Source organism: Trichoplusia ni, chromosome 13, assembly GCF_003590095.1.
Source record: "Trichoplusia ni isolate ovarian cell line Hi5 chromosome 13, tn1, whole genome shotgun sequence".
NCBI classification, from domain to species: domain Eukaryota; kingdom Metazoa; phylum Arthropoda; class Insecta; order Lepidoptera; family Noctuidae; genus Trichoplusia; species Trichoplusia ni.
In genome coordinates, this window is record NC_039490.1 from 9,331,255 (window position 1) to 9,348,561 (window position 17,307).

A 17,307-nucleotide genomic window follows, 5' to 3' on the forward strand; every position below is an offset into this window, starting at 1 on the left:
AGTTTTTGACGCTAGAATTTTCTTTTACTTGTGTTAATTCCTCTTAATCTCTTTATATTTTTTCCAGCTTTTGTAATCATCGAAAATGGCTTTGACACCTATTAAAAAAGGCATTGACTAAATGTCCTCGTCATAGTAAGATTTTCGAACATCACTATTGTAGCGGGTCACCCTTTTTTGTATCAGTGACAGTTGCATTTGTCATTTTACAAACTCATAAACTAGCGACTTGCCCGCGACTTCGTCCCCGTGGGTAGAAGATATAAGATATGATTTATACCTGCCCTGTTTTTTTCACATTTTCCATTGTATCTTCGCTCCTATCAGTCGCAGCGTGATGATTTATAGCCTAAAGCCTTCCTCGATGAATGGTCTATTCAATACAAAAAGAATTTTACCATACAATTTGGACCAGTAGTTTCTGAGATTAGCGCGTTCAAACAAACATACAAACTCTTCAGCTTTTGTATATTAGTATAGATTATTCAGTTACTTATCGTCAATAATATATATAACAATGTAAATATTGTACTTAAATGGTGATACTTGTCCAAACCGAGTCATCTCTATCCCTAGAGATGGTTCGTGTTTATTTCATTCATTCTTATTAAAACACGTTGGATATTTTCTATGAACTATATTTGACAATCAACATAACAGAGACAAACATAGATAACATAGCTACAAGACATTAAAACCTATTTTGATACATACTAACAATTCTCATACTGCATGTATGGGAGTTTTCAGTCGTCACATGAAATTAGGCGTTCTGTTGTCAATTGTGTAATATTTATAGTTGAGAATTGGAATGACATGCAGGTCTATACCTGTGATGAACGTGGAGAGGTTTATGAATGCGTACAATTATTCAGAGGCCATGCTGAAAACGACAAAATATGGCATATATAAGCGGCCGCCGTGTTGTATCCATTTATTTTCGAAGTTTACCAAAATGGTCGCTTGCAGGAATCGTTCGGTAATGATCCTAGGAAACCCGTGCAACGTTTACGATTCACTGGGAGTTTGTTTGGAGGCCATTTTGAAGTACTCGTCCCCGATAATAACCCCATAGTTTCAGACCTTCGAGTTCATGAAAATACTTCTCAATCACTTTGCTCGACTGAATCTGGTGAAAAAAATCATAAAACTTCGGGGAGGTCTAAAAAAGTTAAACGTGGTAGGCCAGAAACCTCAAAATTTTCTCGACCCCTGCAATTGACAGAAGCTGCTGCCAGTTATCGCCGGAAAAATCCAGAAAAAGGGAAGGAAAGTTAAGTATTATACAGCTGTTCCCGATACTCGGCCCCGCATCCCAAAATAAATCTGAATGCTGTTGTTCAGTATACACGTACACATTATCCTCAAATAAACTTACCTTAAAAAGTATCTAATCTATCTTTATCTTTATCTATTTACCTACAAAAACAAATGAGATCCCACCAAAAACATTCATTGTATAAAGAGCCAAGTCTCTCTACACAATTCTTCCAAATCCAATTCTTCAAAAAAGTTTTGAGATCATATAGGAGCCAAGTCCTGTTCAACTTAATTTGTTGCAGGCGAAGGCATAAATTAACCCTAACAACCTGTTTAATTTTCGTCTTAGCAAACAATTTTCTTAAAGCTGCTTTGCTGTGGCAATTTGCTCCAGAAGCCAACTTGAGCAAAACGTCACCGGAAGGTAGGAGCACGCCATGGCGGCCATGTTAGAACGACTTGGCAGAGTACAGAAGGAGTATTAAATATTGTTAGAATGATTAGGTATCCGATCATGACATTGAGTAAAAAAATACTTCAGTGCAAGCTAGGAGTTAACAAAACAAATAATCAGATAGTATGTAGTGATCTTAGAATTTTAATTTCAAATACAACAGCACAACATTTATGGGACGACACAACACTTTCACATAATTACTGTCGAAAATACAAATAGCTGGGATACGGGCAGTGGATGCCACAACACTTAGAACATCTCTTTAGAGTATTGGACTCTTCATTGCGGCTCTGGTGCGGTGGTTGATTGTAGCTCCTGGTCGGACCCCGAGGGTCACATTTAGGGACCAGTCTCTCTTTGCAGTTACATCTCACTCGTTCTTCTCTCTTCTCCCTCTCCATTAGAATCGGTTCATCAATCCCTTCATCCAGAATGACTCGCCTCATACACGGTGTTCCCCAGAAGTTATCGTCGTCTGAAAACTTCGCGTAGCTCCAATCAAAATTGTTATCGTTCCGTTTTTTCGGTCTCGGTCGACTTAAGTCATCTAAAGAGCCTAACTCTATCACTCGCTCCTTCCTATAAGGTCTGCTGCACGATGTTTGGTCCTGAAGCCCGTCTCGTCTGGGCACTCTGTTTTCGTTATTGTATCGGAATGACATTCCTGGAGAGCTAAGTGGAGTTGACTGGCACGGAGGTGATATTGGATTGATGCTAGGCGTCCAGGGTTTCCACGTCGGTCGAGAGCAGGGCAAGGACCCATGAGAGGACTTGTCTTGAGGCATCTGGTAGTATTTCTGTTGGGCGCAGTGAGGGCAGCGTTGGGACTTCATGGCGGGACTCGGGCACACGTCGTCACAAGGCATGTTCTGCGGGAAGGAGGGCTGTGCCTGAGCCCTGCTAGGCCGCTGTGATACAGGTTCTGGTCCCTTGGGAGGAGCCTGGGGTGTATCCCAGTAGTATTCGTTTACCATGATCTGTAAACAAACAGTTTAAAGAATAAAATATTAAATAGTCCAAAAAAAAAAAAATGTATTGGGCATGGTCGGGTTTGTCGTTTACATTAGTACCTTCCACAATACCTGTAGGTATAATCAGTTGACCGATAAATGACTGATATGACTGCGAAGATTGTTTAAAGCTAAATAATAACAACAGTAAAATGTCTCACATTTGGCTGCACTTCGCCTCGACTATCAGTTTCTATAGGTGTGCCGGTGAGCGTTGTTCTTCTGTCTTGATACGAAGATTGGTTGGACGTACTCGCGGGCATGCCGGGGCAAGTTCTTGTGGGATCTCTTAGACTACTTGGGCAATATGGACTCGGCTGATTTGCTTTCTGTGAAGATACAGGGTTAAGCACTGTTTGACTACCAGCATCAATAGGGCGCGGTCCCACGCCTGTACTACGTTTTGGTCTTACAAATGACGATAAGCATTTCGGTGCTAAACATGACCGTTCTCTAATTCTTTCTAAATGTGCGACATCTTCAGAGTTTAACGTACAAGGAGGGTATGGGGTACTAGTTTGGCCGTAGCAAGGTGGTTTCGGGGGGGGAGTGGATTGTTGTTTCTCTAGTAAGTTCCTGTAATAAGGGCACATATTGTCTGTGCCCGCCATTCCCGCCATTGGAGCGCCCCTAAGACTGGGGCGGCCGGCCATACCTGCACGAGCCGGACATGGGCGGCCTGCTGTGCTGGGTCGGCTAATTGTGCAAGGACGGCCTGCTGGGCACGGCCGGCTGCCAGCGGTGCTAGGCCTACCACCCATGCATGGTCTACCGTACTCATCAAAAGCTATGTATGAAGACTCGCTATACTTTCTTGAGATTTCCGAAGACTTAAGTCTTGCAATCAGATCGTTACAGAATGTTTCAATATTTTGATCTTCTCCAGGTCTTAGAGGAAGTTTTTTTAGGAACCTCTGTATTTCTTTTCGCATAGCTGGAATGGCTTGCGAATCAGTAATTTCAATTTCAATGTCAAATAGTTTTTTTGACAGTACGTAAATCATTTTGTTTCGAGTTAGTACAGCTTGTGGAGTTTGGGGTTCTAAGGGTAATCCTTTTACCCACTCATTAATTTCGTCTCTTATTCTAACTTGTTCCACTTCATATTTCATTGAGTCCTCAGGCGGTAAAGGCACTTGTACTAAAGCATTAAACAAGTCGCGTTGTAATTTGTTACTGTCAATTGATTCTCCTGGATGGCTCTGCAAGTAGTCGTTACAAAACTTGTTGATCTCACTGGATATTTTGTTTTTTAATTTACCTTTTAACTCTTCATCATTTCCGGAAAAGTGTAGGTTTATGAATGCGTCAGCAAGTTGATCTTTTAAAACTTCCATAGTTGCTTGTTCTTCAGCTGTAGCAGTTCGTGGATCAGGTAAAATTGACGAAATATTATTTCGCAAGTTACGTTTGTAATTCTGTCCAATAACTTCGTCTTTAGCTCGGTGCTGTGCTTCTTTAACTTTGTCTATAAGGTCTTCTTTCAAATCACCTAAGTTTTGATCTGATATGGATAAATCTTCTAGTAAACCATTCAATTCATCCCTTAAAACGTCTTCATACATAGCCTCATCATTAAATATTTCAGGATCAACATTCATTTCTCCGATTTTGTGTATCAATTCATATGCTATATCTTTTTTCATTTTTTCAATCTCCGCTTCACTTTTCGTTTCATCGTCAATATGTATATTGACGATCCAGTTGTCAACAAAATCAGTAAGTCCGTTGAAGCTCATGCCATACTGCCGGTCTTTACCTCTCTTTTTGGGTAATGAAGTGATATTTTCGACAAGCTCTGCGGCTTTCTCGTCCATAAAGGCATCATTGCTTTTGAGTTCATTCTCTATCGGTATGTCATACATGTAAGCTTTAGCGGCTTCTTTCATTTCGTCAGCATTTCCTCTTTGTACCATTTCCTTCAAGGTGGCGATTAGAGCGCCTGTCTTGGTGTCTAAGTCTTTCTTCTCGTCGTCATTTCGTATGGTAACTGGTAAAGTATCAACCCAATCGTTGACTTGATATTTAATATCTGATTCAAGTTTCTGATCATCTGTAATTTGAGAAATAAAATATTTATAATGTGTTTGTATCATTCTCATAGCAGAGCCAAAATCGAATTTAAAATAACATGCGTTCCAAAAATAATGCGTTAAAAAAATATTCAAAATATAATCTCAGAAAAAATGTATTATGGGGACAAATGACACGGACTCTACAAAGAATTTAGCAAAAGCCCCAATATTAGAACAGTCTTCATTAAATGGAATGAAGAATATAATTAAATTAATATAGAAATAAAAGTATATTTTATGGAAATTTAATACCTCTTATCCAGGCGATCTCTCCTCCAGGAACGATTTCCACTTTCCTAAACAAACTACGTAAAAGACGTAAAGAAAAGAATGAGTCTCGTTTATCGAAGCGGACTAACATCCCTTTACCTTTCAAAAACGTGCATCATTATTTTAAGACACAATTCGCCATCTTATCTTTATACCTAAACTAGCTGTTGCCCGCGATTTCATCCGCGTGGTTAGAAGAAATTGCGACTATAACTTGAGATTTAAACTATCCTATCTCTCAAGTTGGATCGAACTGCACATGGTGTGCGAATTTTATTATAATTGGTTAAGTGGTTTAGGAGTCCATTGAGGACAAACATTGTGACACGAGATTTATATATATTAAGATTGTATCCACAGACCTTCATTGCCATCGTTTAATGTGTTTGTTTTTTTACACACAAAATAGAATCGCAATTACACATTTTGCAGTACACTGCAGGTCTGTAAACGCTACACTTCATACTAAGTTCAAACTGCAATACTCATCATCACTGCCATGAATTTTGGAACTTTTTTTGGAAATGATGAATCTAAAGAGAACGGTTAAATAGCTCCCACGTCGCATAAAAATTCAAACTATAAAAGTCAAGAACTAAATCTTAAGCTTAACCAATGTTTTTTTGATAGAACGATTCAAGGAGCAAATATTGAGATGTGAGTTTATAAAATATCACTAAGTATTTATGACGAAACCTAAGTCGTTTAATTTTCTCGTTTCTGTTTTGAACTATCTGTTGCAGAAAGTCCCCAATCAGGTCTATTTAAGACCGAGCAGAATGATTCGTGCTATTTGAAATGGAGCCAAGTCGAAGCAAGGTACTAAGAAAACTAAATTAAAGAATGCTGCCGTGAACCACGGGTCTGCACACACAAAGATGGACAACGGGATATTCTCAGGTATGACTCAAAGATAATCTTATAGGTAGCTGACTTATCATAAACCAAACATGAAATTCGTATAATAGGAAAGTTAAAATTTGTGCCATTATACGAAATACCTACACGCCAGAGATTCAGTAGAAAAACCTTAAAAAATCACTTGCAGTAACCATTACCTGCTCTCGTTTCCAAATGCCTTCAATATTTGTTTCTATTACACAAGCCATCTTACCACTAGTGTCCGAATCGTCTATCGGAAAGAAATCCAGTGGCACGACCATGAATGGTACAGGTATTGCCGCTATTGCATTCATCAGAGTCCCAGCGTCCGTCAGAAGAAAAGCGAGCTGTCCCATGCTCAACACGGGGTTAATCCTCCGATACAATAAATTCTTCAGATTATAAACGTCCTCTTCCCGTGACGTCGCCCTTGGATTAATTTGCAGAAATTTCTTCCTAGCTACTATATCATCGGTCAGCTTGCTATTAATCCGTTCTTTTTCATTATCATCTATATTCAAATGCCCATCTATCCAGTTTTTAAATGTAGTATTTAATTGATTAGTGTATTCTTCTTCAGCTTTGTCTATAGGTATCTGTGGTTTGAATGTCTGTTGAGATTTTTCTGTCATTACCTCCGATGTGTTTGTTTGTGTGTCCGTGACTTTAGGAGTTTGAACTGAAGTAGTTTCAGTCTCCGGCTCGACGGACTGTAGAAGAATATCGTTCTTAGTTTTTTCGGGTGCCGACAAATCTGTAGTGTCGACGCTTTTTCTGGTAGTGTCGACGCTTTTTCTACTAGTGTCGACGCTTTTTCTGGTAGTGTCGACGCTTTTTCTGGTAGCGTCGACGCTTTTTCTGGTAGCGTCGACGCTTTTCCTGGTATCGGGAGGGTCCGTTTCAGTTTTATTCTCTACCTCCTCGTTAACCATATCATTCAATTTATCTTTTAAGTTTTCTTTTTCAGTACTCGCTATAGGTAGTTGATCAATAGCTTCAGAAAGATCTTTTGACAATCTCGGTTGTGTTTTGGTCTCTTCCATTAACAAAGAGTCATTGAGTTTATTTTCGATTAAGTTAGCCATTTTCTTTTTTAACACTTTGTTTTTATCAGGAGAAAGTGCTAATTCGTTAATCGTTTTACTGGAATCATCTAAAATAAGTTGTTTTAAATCTTCTACATCCTGTTGTTTCCCTAAAGTTGACATATCTATGTTCTTTTCAACGATGTTATTTAACTTTTTTTTCAGTTGAAATCTTTTCGGTTTTGGTAATTGCAATTGATTTATTGCATTAGTGATACCCTTGTTAAAATGTTCTTTTAAGTCTTTTTTAAGTACGGAAGGTCTATGTTGAATTGGTAAAACATCGATCATCACTGATGCCACTGTATTCCTAGCATAATCACCAGGAGACTTTAAACCTGTTAATGCTTCTTTATCAGGTGTATCTTTACTTTTTCTTTGTAATGCAATCTTATCAGGAGCAATTATAACATCGTTATTAGTTGTGTCAGTGTATCTACGTCTCGGGTCTATTGACTTGCTAAGCCTCACTTTGGTGTCTTCATTCGAGTCCCGTGTTTTTACTATAAGTGACAGTTCTCGTGCTCTACAAGCAAGCTTGCCACTCGCGTCATCCGGATCAATATGAGACAGCTCTTTGATACCCAACAAACTTTTCCTTATTTGTGATTTTACGGATTCTATCTCGCCGCCTCTCATGGCCAACTCTGTTAGGCCAGAAATGATATCTTCTATTAGTTCTAATCTATCTTTTACATGGACGTTGTATAGGTCGAGAACATCCGTTACTTCTTCTTGCAATGGAGTCTTTAGATACGCTTTTGCAGTAACAGCAGCGGCAGTCTGCACAACTATTATTGGATTAGTGTTTCGTTGTTGGTCTAAAAATATATCACTTTTTAGGCTTAACGCTGGGCTTGTACTACTCTTCTTGCTTTCTTTTCGACTGATAACATAGCTCTCTTTTGAGCTTACGGCAGTTTTTCTTTTATTACTTGCCTTCCTATAGTTGTTTCGACTTGTCCCTGCGCTGACATCACTCTTCCGCTTTCTAATGTTGTTAATTGTTTCACTATTCCGACTTTCTGGGCTTGTTTCGGTATTTTCTCTACTGGGGGTTGCATAACGTTTTCGCCGTTTATTACGCCTTCTAGGTGTGTCTGTTTGAAAGAAACATAATCATAATATCATACTCCCAAAGATATTCGTATTCTAATTAAAGTTTCGTAAAATAAATACTCTAAGTAACGGCACACGTGTTATTACATGTTACGTGTTATTTTGAAGCTTAAAACATCGCAACTTTGTAAGCGATAAAAACTAACCTTCGCTTACACCTTCCTGAAGGATTTCAAAAGCTGTTGTATGTAAACCATAATCCGATGACAAAAACTATCTGCGGATTGCTTAAAATCGAATACCTAGAATTCTGAACAAAACATAACGTTTAGATACGTCACAAAAATTAACAAAAGATGCCATTTTTCCTGAATGTAAATGAAGCGAAGAAGAACAAAAAACACAATAATTTAAAAGGAATATGGTCAACACATAGTACACAAGTACGACAACATACCTAGTTATTTATAAAATATTTTTTATACTTACACCAATAACTCGGGAAGTTCCGGCGTCGTCCCAACCACTGGCAAGTCTACAAATGTTCAATCGAATAATCCAATTCTATAGAAGAGACTTCTCTATCATTTTTGTTAATTCTGGAAGTGGCACTTTTCTTTTTCCTTTGTTTTCAATTATTTGTTTGTTTTGTTACATTTGGTTCGTTGAAATTTAAATTTCAAAGGAACTGCTTTTTATAATGGCAATAGTTTTTTTTATTAAATACCTTTTACTTTTTTGGCTTGATCCTAAGACTAGGAACTTGTTATAATTTATTTTAGGAATTAAATTCGGTATTTATATTATTTTTTAGTCGTATTTATCGCAAAAATTGTAGATATTAGATAGTTAAGCTAAGTAATGCCAATAAACGAATTACACCTGCTATTCTAAATTTATAAAATGTTTGAAAACTTTGAAGATAGTACCCGGATGATACGATCGGTATTGATGCAAAAGGTGGAGAATCATGTATTTTAGCAGATCTGAGTTGATTGAATGAGTTACCATCTATGTAGGAATCCTCACGCGGGCGAAACCCAGACGGCACGACCATTAGTGGGACGGGCACGTCCATAATCCTGTCGAAGAGCTCATTGGCATTCTCAATAATCGGAGTTAGTTCCTGTACATCAATCAGCTTGTTCATTCTCCGGAACACTTGATACTTCAATCCTTCAAGCTCCTCTTCAGGAGTAGTCTCTCTAGCTTTGGGATTGATCTGTATAAACTTCTTCCTGTCGACTATGTCTCCCGTTAGACGGTTCAGCATTTTTTCTCTATCTTTATTACTGACGTTTAATTGTTCGCTATTCATCCAATCACTTAAAATGTTCTTGACAGTGTTTGCGTAGTCTACTTCGTCTTGTGTCGACGGTATCTGAGGGTTGTCTGTTTGCATTGATGCTGAAGGCTCGCTGGATTGAGAGTCAGAATATGGGAATTCTTGTGGGGACTTCATTGGAGTGGAGTATGCAGTGGGTTGGAATGGGTTTTGTTGTTGTTGCTGCGCGTATTGCTGGACAGGTGTCTGTTGCCCAAATTGGTTAGTCGCTTGCATGGATGGCCTCTGCTGCGAATATCGCTTTTGCTGTCCATATGGCTGTGTATTTTGGGGACCGTATTTTTGTTGTGCGTATTGTTGGTTAGTAGTCTGTTGTCCAGATCTTTGCTGTCCGTTTTGCTGATTTGTAGGCCGTGATCCAGGTCTTTGCTGCCCATTTTGCTGATTTGTATCCTGTTGTCCAGATCTTTGCTGCCCATTTTGCTGGTTTGTAGTCCATGGTCCAGATGCTTGCTGTCCATTTTGCTGATTAGTACCTTGTTGTCCAATTGGCTGACTATTAGTCTGTGGTCCAGATCCTTGCTGTCCACTTTGCTTATTTGTAGTCCATGGTCTAGATCCTTGCTGCCCATTTTGCTGATTAGTACTCTGTTGTCCATTTTGCTGATTATTAGTCTGTGTTCCAGGTCCTTGCTGCCCATTTTGTTTTGTTTGCGGAGTCGACCCATTATTTGGTTCAGATGTTTGCTGAGCAGTTTCTGTTTGCATTTCTGATGGATCAAGATTAGCTAACATTGCTTGAAGATCAAAATTAGATCGATCTTCGGCTACCATGTTTATTAATTTTAATTTCAGTTTTTGTTTAGCCTCTTCGGTTATTGGCAGCTGATCAATTACATCAGTTAAATCTTGAGATAGTCTAGCTGGCTCTGTCTGACTAGCCTGTGACTCTAATCCTACTTTACTCTTTCTTGCTATTTTAATTTTTTCAGGTGCGTGAAATATATCTTTGTGTGGAGTATCTTTGAACCGTTGTTTAGATCCTGATTCCGATTTGCTTATCCTTGATAGGTTGTCATCCTTAGAGTCTCGAGTTTTAACAATGAGAGACATTTCTCTTGCTTTGCCAACGAGTTTCCCAGACAGGTCTTCAGCCTGTAACTTGTCGAGGTCTCCAACCTGCAGCAAGCTTTGTCTGACTTTGCTCCTAGCTAGAGTGGAATTTGTATCGCCACCTTTTTTCGCTACATCTTCTAAAGTTGACATAATGTTGTCTTCCAAGTCTTTATTATCGTGCAAATCAATTTTATTTTCTTCGAAAACGTCGGTGACTTCTTCTTTTAAGGGTTCTCTTATATCCGTTATCGGTGTGGGAGGCACGGTTAGACTCTTCCGGATTGATTGTGTAGGGGCGTCACTTCGATGCTTGGTTGTACGTTCGTCGGCTCCTTTAAAATAAATGAATTAAACATTGCATAGAGTAACTATTGTTTGTTTGTTTAACGATAATTGATATAAACATGAATAGTCATAAAATTAGATAACAATACAAAAATAAGTGCCTGAATCAGCAAATTTGTATCATCTTGCTTTTACCAGATACAAAAAGGTCATAAACTTTTGTGTGAAAAGTTATTAAGATTTCAGAAGCTGTTTTATGTAAACCCTTCAGAACGAATAAAACGATACTTGGGACTAAAAAACACCTATGAACTAAAAAACTGACGACGACAAATAACAATCTGACACAAATCGAAAAACCGGAAAGAAATATCTATTCACAAAAAAAACCTGCCTGACTAGTTTAGGTCAACTAGCAAAAGACATCAAATCTGAAAAGGCACCAATGGTAATAATATTTCACGATCAGACATGCTAGAAAATTTAAAAATAAAAATTTACACTTACCATTATTTTGTCATACGAGTAATAAACTTCTTTGTCCCTTCGTTCTTCAAAACATGCACAAGATTTCTTGCATCGAAACCATTAAATGCAGGTTCAATTGATAAATGTAATCAAAAAATGTGCTAGATATTTCCACAAATCCTAGGATGATTTTAAATTCATCACGAAATTTATTTTGAAAGTTTATTAGCATCGTAGATATTTGGATTTAATTGTTTTGTTGCGATAAATCTTTTTTTTATTTTTTTGGATTTTTTTTATTAAATTTAATTTTAGAGATTACCAGTATTAAAACGATAAATAGATTTACTACGCCTTATTTCGAATGAGATGAATATAAAAGTGTAAATTTGTATTACACTTGAATCAAACTAATCGTGAAACATAAGTATAAAACTAGTGGTAATACAGTGAAAGAATTAACAATAAGTACAAATGATAACAAAATAATATAGTCTAAGCTAGTAGTAAAATGAATAAAACGAGCTAAATCTCGCGATTAATAGTTAAAAGTTCAAAAAACAACTCAACCTTTCTTCCTGACCCGTTTAATGGGTTGCTTCAGAATGTCCGATGCCTTTAACAATTTCAATAGTTTATTTGCACTCTTCAAAAACTGTACGAGAGCGTTCGGGTTCACAGTCTTACATAAAGGTTTATAAATTTGATACTTCAAATGTTCCAGTTCCTCCGGTGGCGATGATTGTGCAATAGGATTTATTTGCAAATATTTCTGTCTGTCTATTATATCAGCAGCAAGAGCTTTTATAAAGGGATCTTTTACGTTCTCGTTCAAAGTAACTGGAATGCCACCCATCCAAGTTTTAATACAATTTGTAACGATATCTGCATTTTCTTTGCTAGTTAGTTTTGCTATTGCAGCTTTTTGTCCTTGATGTTCTATAAAATCTACATCATTCCATTTCTCGGATATTGTAGCCACGTCTTTGTTAAATAAATCAATAAGTTTTGCTTTGATTAAGTCTTTGTTTTCAGGCGATATTGGTGACTCATCAATAATGTTCCTGGTATCACGTATGATTGCATCTTTTACTTCATTTATATGTTTTTTCTTTGTTATCGGTGATTTTTCTAAACGAACGTCCAACTGATCAGTTAAATGTGTTTTTAAAGTACTTTTCTCTTCTGTTGGTATGGGAGATTTGTCAATAACTTCACCTATTGTTGTTGACATAGCCTCCTTTAATTGGCTTTTAAGAATTGTTGCCGGTTTTTTGTTTTCTGGTAAACCCTTAGTTTTTATCTCGTAAACATCGACTGTCTCTTGATCACCAGCATCATACGGGATACCATCAATCAAATAGACATTCTCGTCCCTAACCATCAAGGACTCAGGACTATCCATAAACTCCTTGTCAGATAAATCTGTTATTCTGCCTTTCGATGCTTTTGCTGACTTTTCCAAAATTTCTCTGTCGTATTCTTCAGAATCGCTTGTTTTAGCCAAAAGTTTCATTTCTTTTGCCCTACCGATGAGTGCAGTGGCTAACTCATCGGCCTGTTGCTCGGTCAAATTTGTGGTTTGCATAATTTTACTTATAACTGCGGATTTCGCTTCTTCGTCGTTACCGTCCGACCTGACTACAAGATCTTCAAGCGTTTTTATGACATCCCCTTGTAGTCCTGTTATGAGGTTGGGATCTAATTCCTGCTTATCGAACACATCTTCGAGTTCCTCCATCAAAGATGTGTCAATTTGTATTTGAGGTAACACTGACTCTCTTTGTTTTTTTTTCACTTGTCTTGGAGGCTTTGACTGCGAGACACTTTTTCGTTTAGTCTGCCCGTATTTGTTACCATCATCTCGCGTACCTTTCGCGCGGTCACTAGCACGCAGTTTTTCCATGTTTTCGTCAACCACGTCGGTTAGTTCGTCTATCAGTTTGGGTTTTGTCTCTTCTGGCAGATTGCTGTCATAGACTATGCTAGCTATGTAGTTTTTGACGGCGTCCGCTGTATCTGTTGTAAGTGGGGCCTGAAATACTTCTGTAGCCATCTGTCTCAGTTCATTTTTTATTTCAGTCTTATTTTCATCAGGTAGTAGTGTTTCATCAACTTTCTTATCCATACCTAGTAATATGTTGTTCTTTGTCTCATTCTCATCCACTTCTTTTGTTGGCATAAAGCTGCATCGTCTATCATTCTTAAAGGGCGACTTAGCTTTGATAGCCTCCTTTTTGGTCTCATAGGAGTCAACGTTTTCGCTGACCATATCGGTCAATTCTGATTTGAGATTGCTTTTAATGTTTTGGTCCAACGGCATTCCATCGAGGGTTTCATTGAAGCCTTTTACCATGTCTTCTTTGAAATCACTAGTCAATGGTTGTTTCATAACCTCGTTTGCTGTTTGATGTAAGCCTTTCATCACTTGGTTTTTCTTAGCAGTAGACAGTGGTGCTTTTTGTACGGTTGTTTCAATACCCTGCATTATGTTGTCATGGACGTTTGTTTCCAGTTCCTTGATTTGATTTTGTTCTTTATCTTTCACACTACCTACTAAGACGTCTATATGCTCGTCAACTACTTCGGCTAATTCGTGCTTTATTTCGTTCTTCTTCTGCGCTGTTAAAGAAGTGTTGTCGATGATGTTTACTATACCATCCTTGACGGCGTCTACGACTTCATCATTAAGCTGATTTTCAAATTTTTTTGTGGCCATGTTTCTTATTTCTTGTTGAATTTCTGCTCGATTCTCATGTGGTGTTAAAGATCGTTCAATCTTTCTATCGATGTCCTGTAAAATTTTGCTTTTTACTTCGTTCTCATCGACTTCAATTGGTCTGTAGCTAAACCTTCTGATGTCGTCTTTCTTCGAAAGTGGAGCCGAAGCTTTGACCGCAGCCTTCTGAGTTTCATAAGATTCAATGTTTTTGACAACCATGTCACTCAGTTCAGATTTCAGAGTATTCTTTTCGTCTTGCGTTAGTGGCATTTCGTCAATTGCTTTGTGGAAACCTTCTATCATGAGTTCTCTAAGGTCGTCTGTAATGGGTTGTTTTAGAATATTTTCTGCAGTGTCCTGTAGACCTTTCATAACCTGTTTCTTCTTCGATGGAGGGAGTGGTATTTTCTGTAGGGTCTTGTCGATTCCCTGTATGATATTATCATGAACATTGGTTTCTAGTTCTTTGATTTGATTGTCTTCCTTTTCTTGGTGCAATACGCGGAAGCCATCAATGTTGACGTCAACAATATCATTCATTTCGTTTTCCAATTCGGTTTTTTTACTTTGTGGTAGGGGTGTGCCCTCTATAATATTGACAATGCCGTCTTTGACGGCGGAAACTACATTGTCGTTTAGTGGTTTATTGAATTCCTTTGTTGCCATGTTCCAAAACTGTTTTTGCACATCGGCTCTGTTCTCCTCGGGTAATAACGACTGTTGAATTTTTAGATCCACATCCTGCAATATGTTGTTTTTGACTTCGGCTTCACTATCAGCCTTTTTTGGTCTGTAGTTATACATAGCTTTTTCTTGTTGTTTATACGGTATCGAAGATTTAATAGCTTCTTTATCAGATTCGTAGGAATCAACAGCATGATCAATGAGCTGACTCAATTCTGATTTCAAGTTATTTTTTACATCTTTGTTAATTGGGATGTCGTCAAGGGCTTTGTTGAAGCCATCGATAATGTCTTCTCGAATGTTATCGTTGAACGGATGTTGCAAAATATTGTCAGTTGTTTCCTGCAAACGTTTCATCACTTGTTTCTTTTTCGTAGACGGCAGCTGAGTCTTTTGCACACTATTCTCGATTCCCTGTATTAAATCATCGTGCAATTTTGTTTCCAATTCATCGATTTGTTTAGTTTCTTCGTCTCTGATATTTGCACGGAAATCATCAATGTTTCCTTTAGTTGGTAATGTAGCGCCTTCACTTGGGGCTGGTTGTTTGTATACTGGTAAGCCTTTAGTTTTTATCCCGTAAACGTCGACTGTCTCTTGGTCACCAGCGTCGAATGGAACACCATCAATTAAATAAACATTCTCATCGCTCACCAATAATGACTCAGGGCTATCCATAAACTCTTTGTCAGACAAATCTGCTATTCTGCCATTCGGTGCTTTTGATGACTTTTCAAAAGTTTCTCTGTCGTATTCTTCAGAATCGCTTGTCTTAGCCAAAAGTTTCATTTCTTTTGCTCTACCGATGAGCGCAGTGGCTAACTCATCGGCCTGTTGTTCAGACAGATTTGTGGTTTGCATAATTTTATTTATAACTGCGGATTTCGCTTCTTCGTCGTTACCGTCCGACCTGACTACAAGATCTTCAAGCGTTTTTATGACATCTCCTTGTAGTCCTGTTATGAGATTGGGATCTAATTCCTGCTTATCGAATACATCTTCGAGTTCCTCCATCAAAGACGTGTCAACTTTTATTTCAGGCAATACTGGCTCTCTGATTTTCTTTGTCACTTGTCCTGGAGGCATTGTTTTGGAAACACTTTTTCTTTTAGTTTGCCCGTATTTATTACCATCTTCTCGCGTACCTTTCGCGCGGTCACTGGCACGCAGTTTTTCCATGTTTTCGTCAACCACGTCGGTTAGTTCGTCTATCAGTTTGGGTTTTGTCTCTTCTGGCAGATTGCTGTCATAGACTATGCTAGCTATGTAGTTTTTGACGGCGTCTGCTGCATCTGTTGTAAGTGGGGCCTGAAATACTTCTGTAGCCATCTGTCTCAGTTCATTTTTTATTTCAGTCTTATTTTCATCAGGTAGTAGTGTTTCATCAACTTTCTTATCCATACCTAGTAATATGTTGTTCTTTGTCTCATTCTCATCCACTTCTTTTGTTGGCATAAAGCTGCATCGTCTATCATTCTTAAAGGGCGACTTAGCTTTGATAGCCTCCTTTTTGGTCTCATAGGAGTCAACGTTTTCGCTGACCATATCGGTCAATTCTGATTTGAGATTGCTTTTAATGTTTTGGTCCAACGGCATTCCATCGAGGGTTTCATTGAAGCCTTTTACCATGTCTTCTTTGAAATCACTAGTCAATGGTTGTTTCATAACCTTGTTTGCTGTTTGATGTAAGCCTTTCATCACTTGGTTTTTCTTAGCAGTAGACAGTGGTGCTTTTTGTACGGTTGTTTCAATACCCTGCATTATGTTGTCATGGACGTTTGTTTCCAGTTCCTTGATTTGATTTTGTTCTTTATCTTTCACACTACCTACTAAGACGTCTATATGCTCGTCAACTACTTCGGCTAATTCGTGCTTTATTTCGTTCTTCTTCTGCGCTGTTAAAGAAGTGTTGTCGATGATGTTTACTATACCATCCTTGACGGCGTCTACGACTTCATCATTAAGCTGATTTTCAAATGTTTTTGTGGCCATGTTTTTTATTTCTTGTTGAATTTCTGCTCGATTCTCATGTGGTGTTAAAGATCGTTCAATCTTTCTATCGATGTCCTGTAAAATTTTGCTTTTTACTTCGTTCTCATCGACTTCGATTGGTCTGTAGCTAAACCTTCTGATGTCGTCTTTCTTCGAAAGTGGAGCCGAAGCTTTGACCGCAGCCTTCTGAGTTTCATAAGATTCAATATTTTTGACAACCATGTCACTCAGTTCAGATTTCAAAGTATTCTTTTCGTCTTGCGTTAGTGGCATTTCGTCAATTGCTTTGTGGAAACCTTCTATCATGAGTTCTCTAAGGTCGTCTGTAATGGGTTGTTTTAGAATATTTTCTGCAGTGTCCTGTAGACCTTTCATAACTTGTTTCTTCTTCGATGGAGGGAGTGGTATTTTCTGTAGGGTCTTGTCGATTCCCTGTATGATATTATCATGAACATTGGTTTCTAGTTCTTTGATTTGATTGTCTTCCTTTTCTTGGTGCAATACGCGGAAGCCATCAATGTTGACGTCAACAATATCATTCATTTCGTTTTCCAATTCGGTTTTTTTACTTTGTGGTAGGGGTGTGCCCTCTATAATATTGACAATGCCGTCTTTAACGGCGGAAACAACTTTGTCGTTCAGTGGTTTATTGAATTC

The 17,307-nt window shown here is 38.1% G+C and overlaps 2 protein-coding genes across 2 annotated transcripts in view; both read right to left on the reverse strand.

The window, feature by feature from the left end:
- Positions 1-1,842: 1,842 nt before the first annotated feature.
- Positions 1,843-17,259, reverse strand: LOC113499951. The gene is made up of 3 exons (XM_026880561.1): positions 11,823-17,259; positions 2,889-4,780; positions 1,843-2,694 (listed from the first exon to the last, which is right to left on the reverse strand). The coding sequence occupies exons 1-3, from the start codon at positions 17,191-17,193 to the stop codon at positions 1,915-1,917; spliced, it is 8,043 nt and encodes a 2,680-aa protein (XP_026736362.1). The 5' UTR covers positions 17,194-17,259; the 3' UTR covers positions 1,843-1,914.
- LOC113500238 overlaps positions 17,216-17,307 on the reverse strand; it is a 28,930-nt gene continuing 28,838 nt past the window's right edge. The window contains exon 14 of the mRNA XM_026880945.1: positions 17,216-17,240. Coding sequence (XP_026736746.1) covers positions 17,216-17,240 — 25 coding nt within the window. The remainder of the gene's footprint in view (positions 17,241-17,307) is intronic.

What these genes read in the sequence shown, in the direction of transcription:
- LOC113499951 (XM_026880561.1), bottom strand. Translation starts at nt 17,193, where the DNA reads ATGAATGATATTGTTGACGTCAACATTGATGGCTTCCGCGTATTGCAC. An exon ending in TAAACGGGTCAGGAAGAAAG is followed by an intron (nt 4,781 to 11,822) that starts GTTGAGTTGTTT and finishes CTCAAATTACAG; the next exon opens with ATGATCAGAAACTTGAATCA. An exon ending in GAGGCGAAGTGCAGCCAAAT is followed by an intron (nt 2,695 to 2,888) that starts GTGAGACATTTT and finishes GTTTGTTTACAG; the next exon opens with ATCATGGTAAACGAATACTA.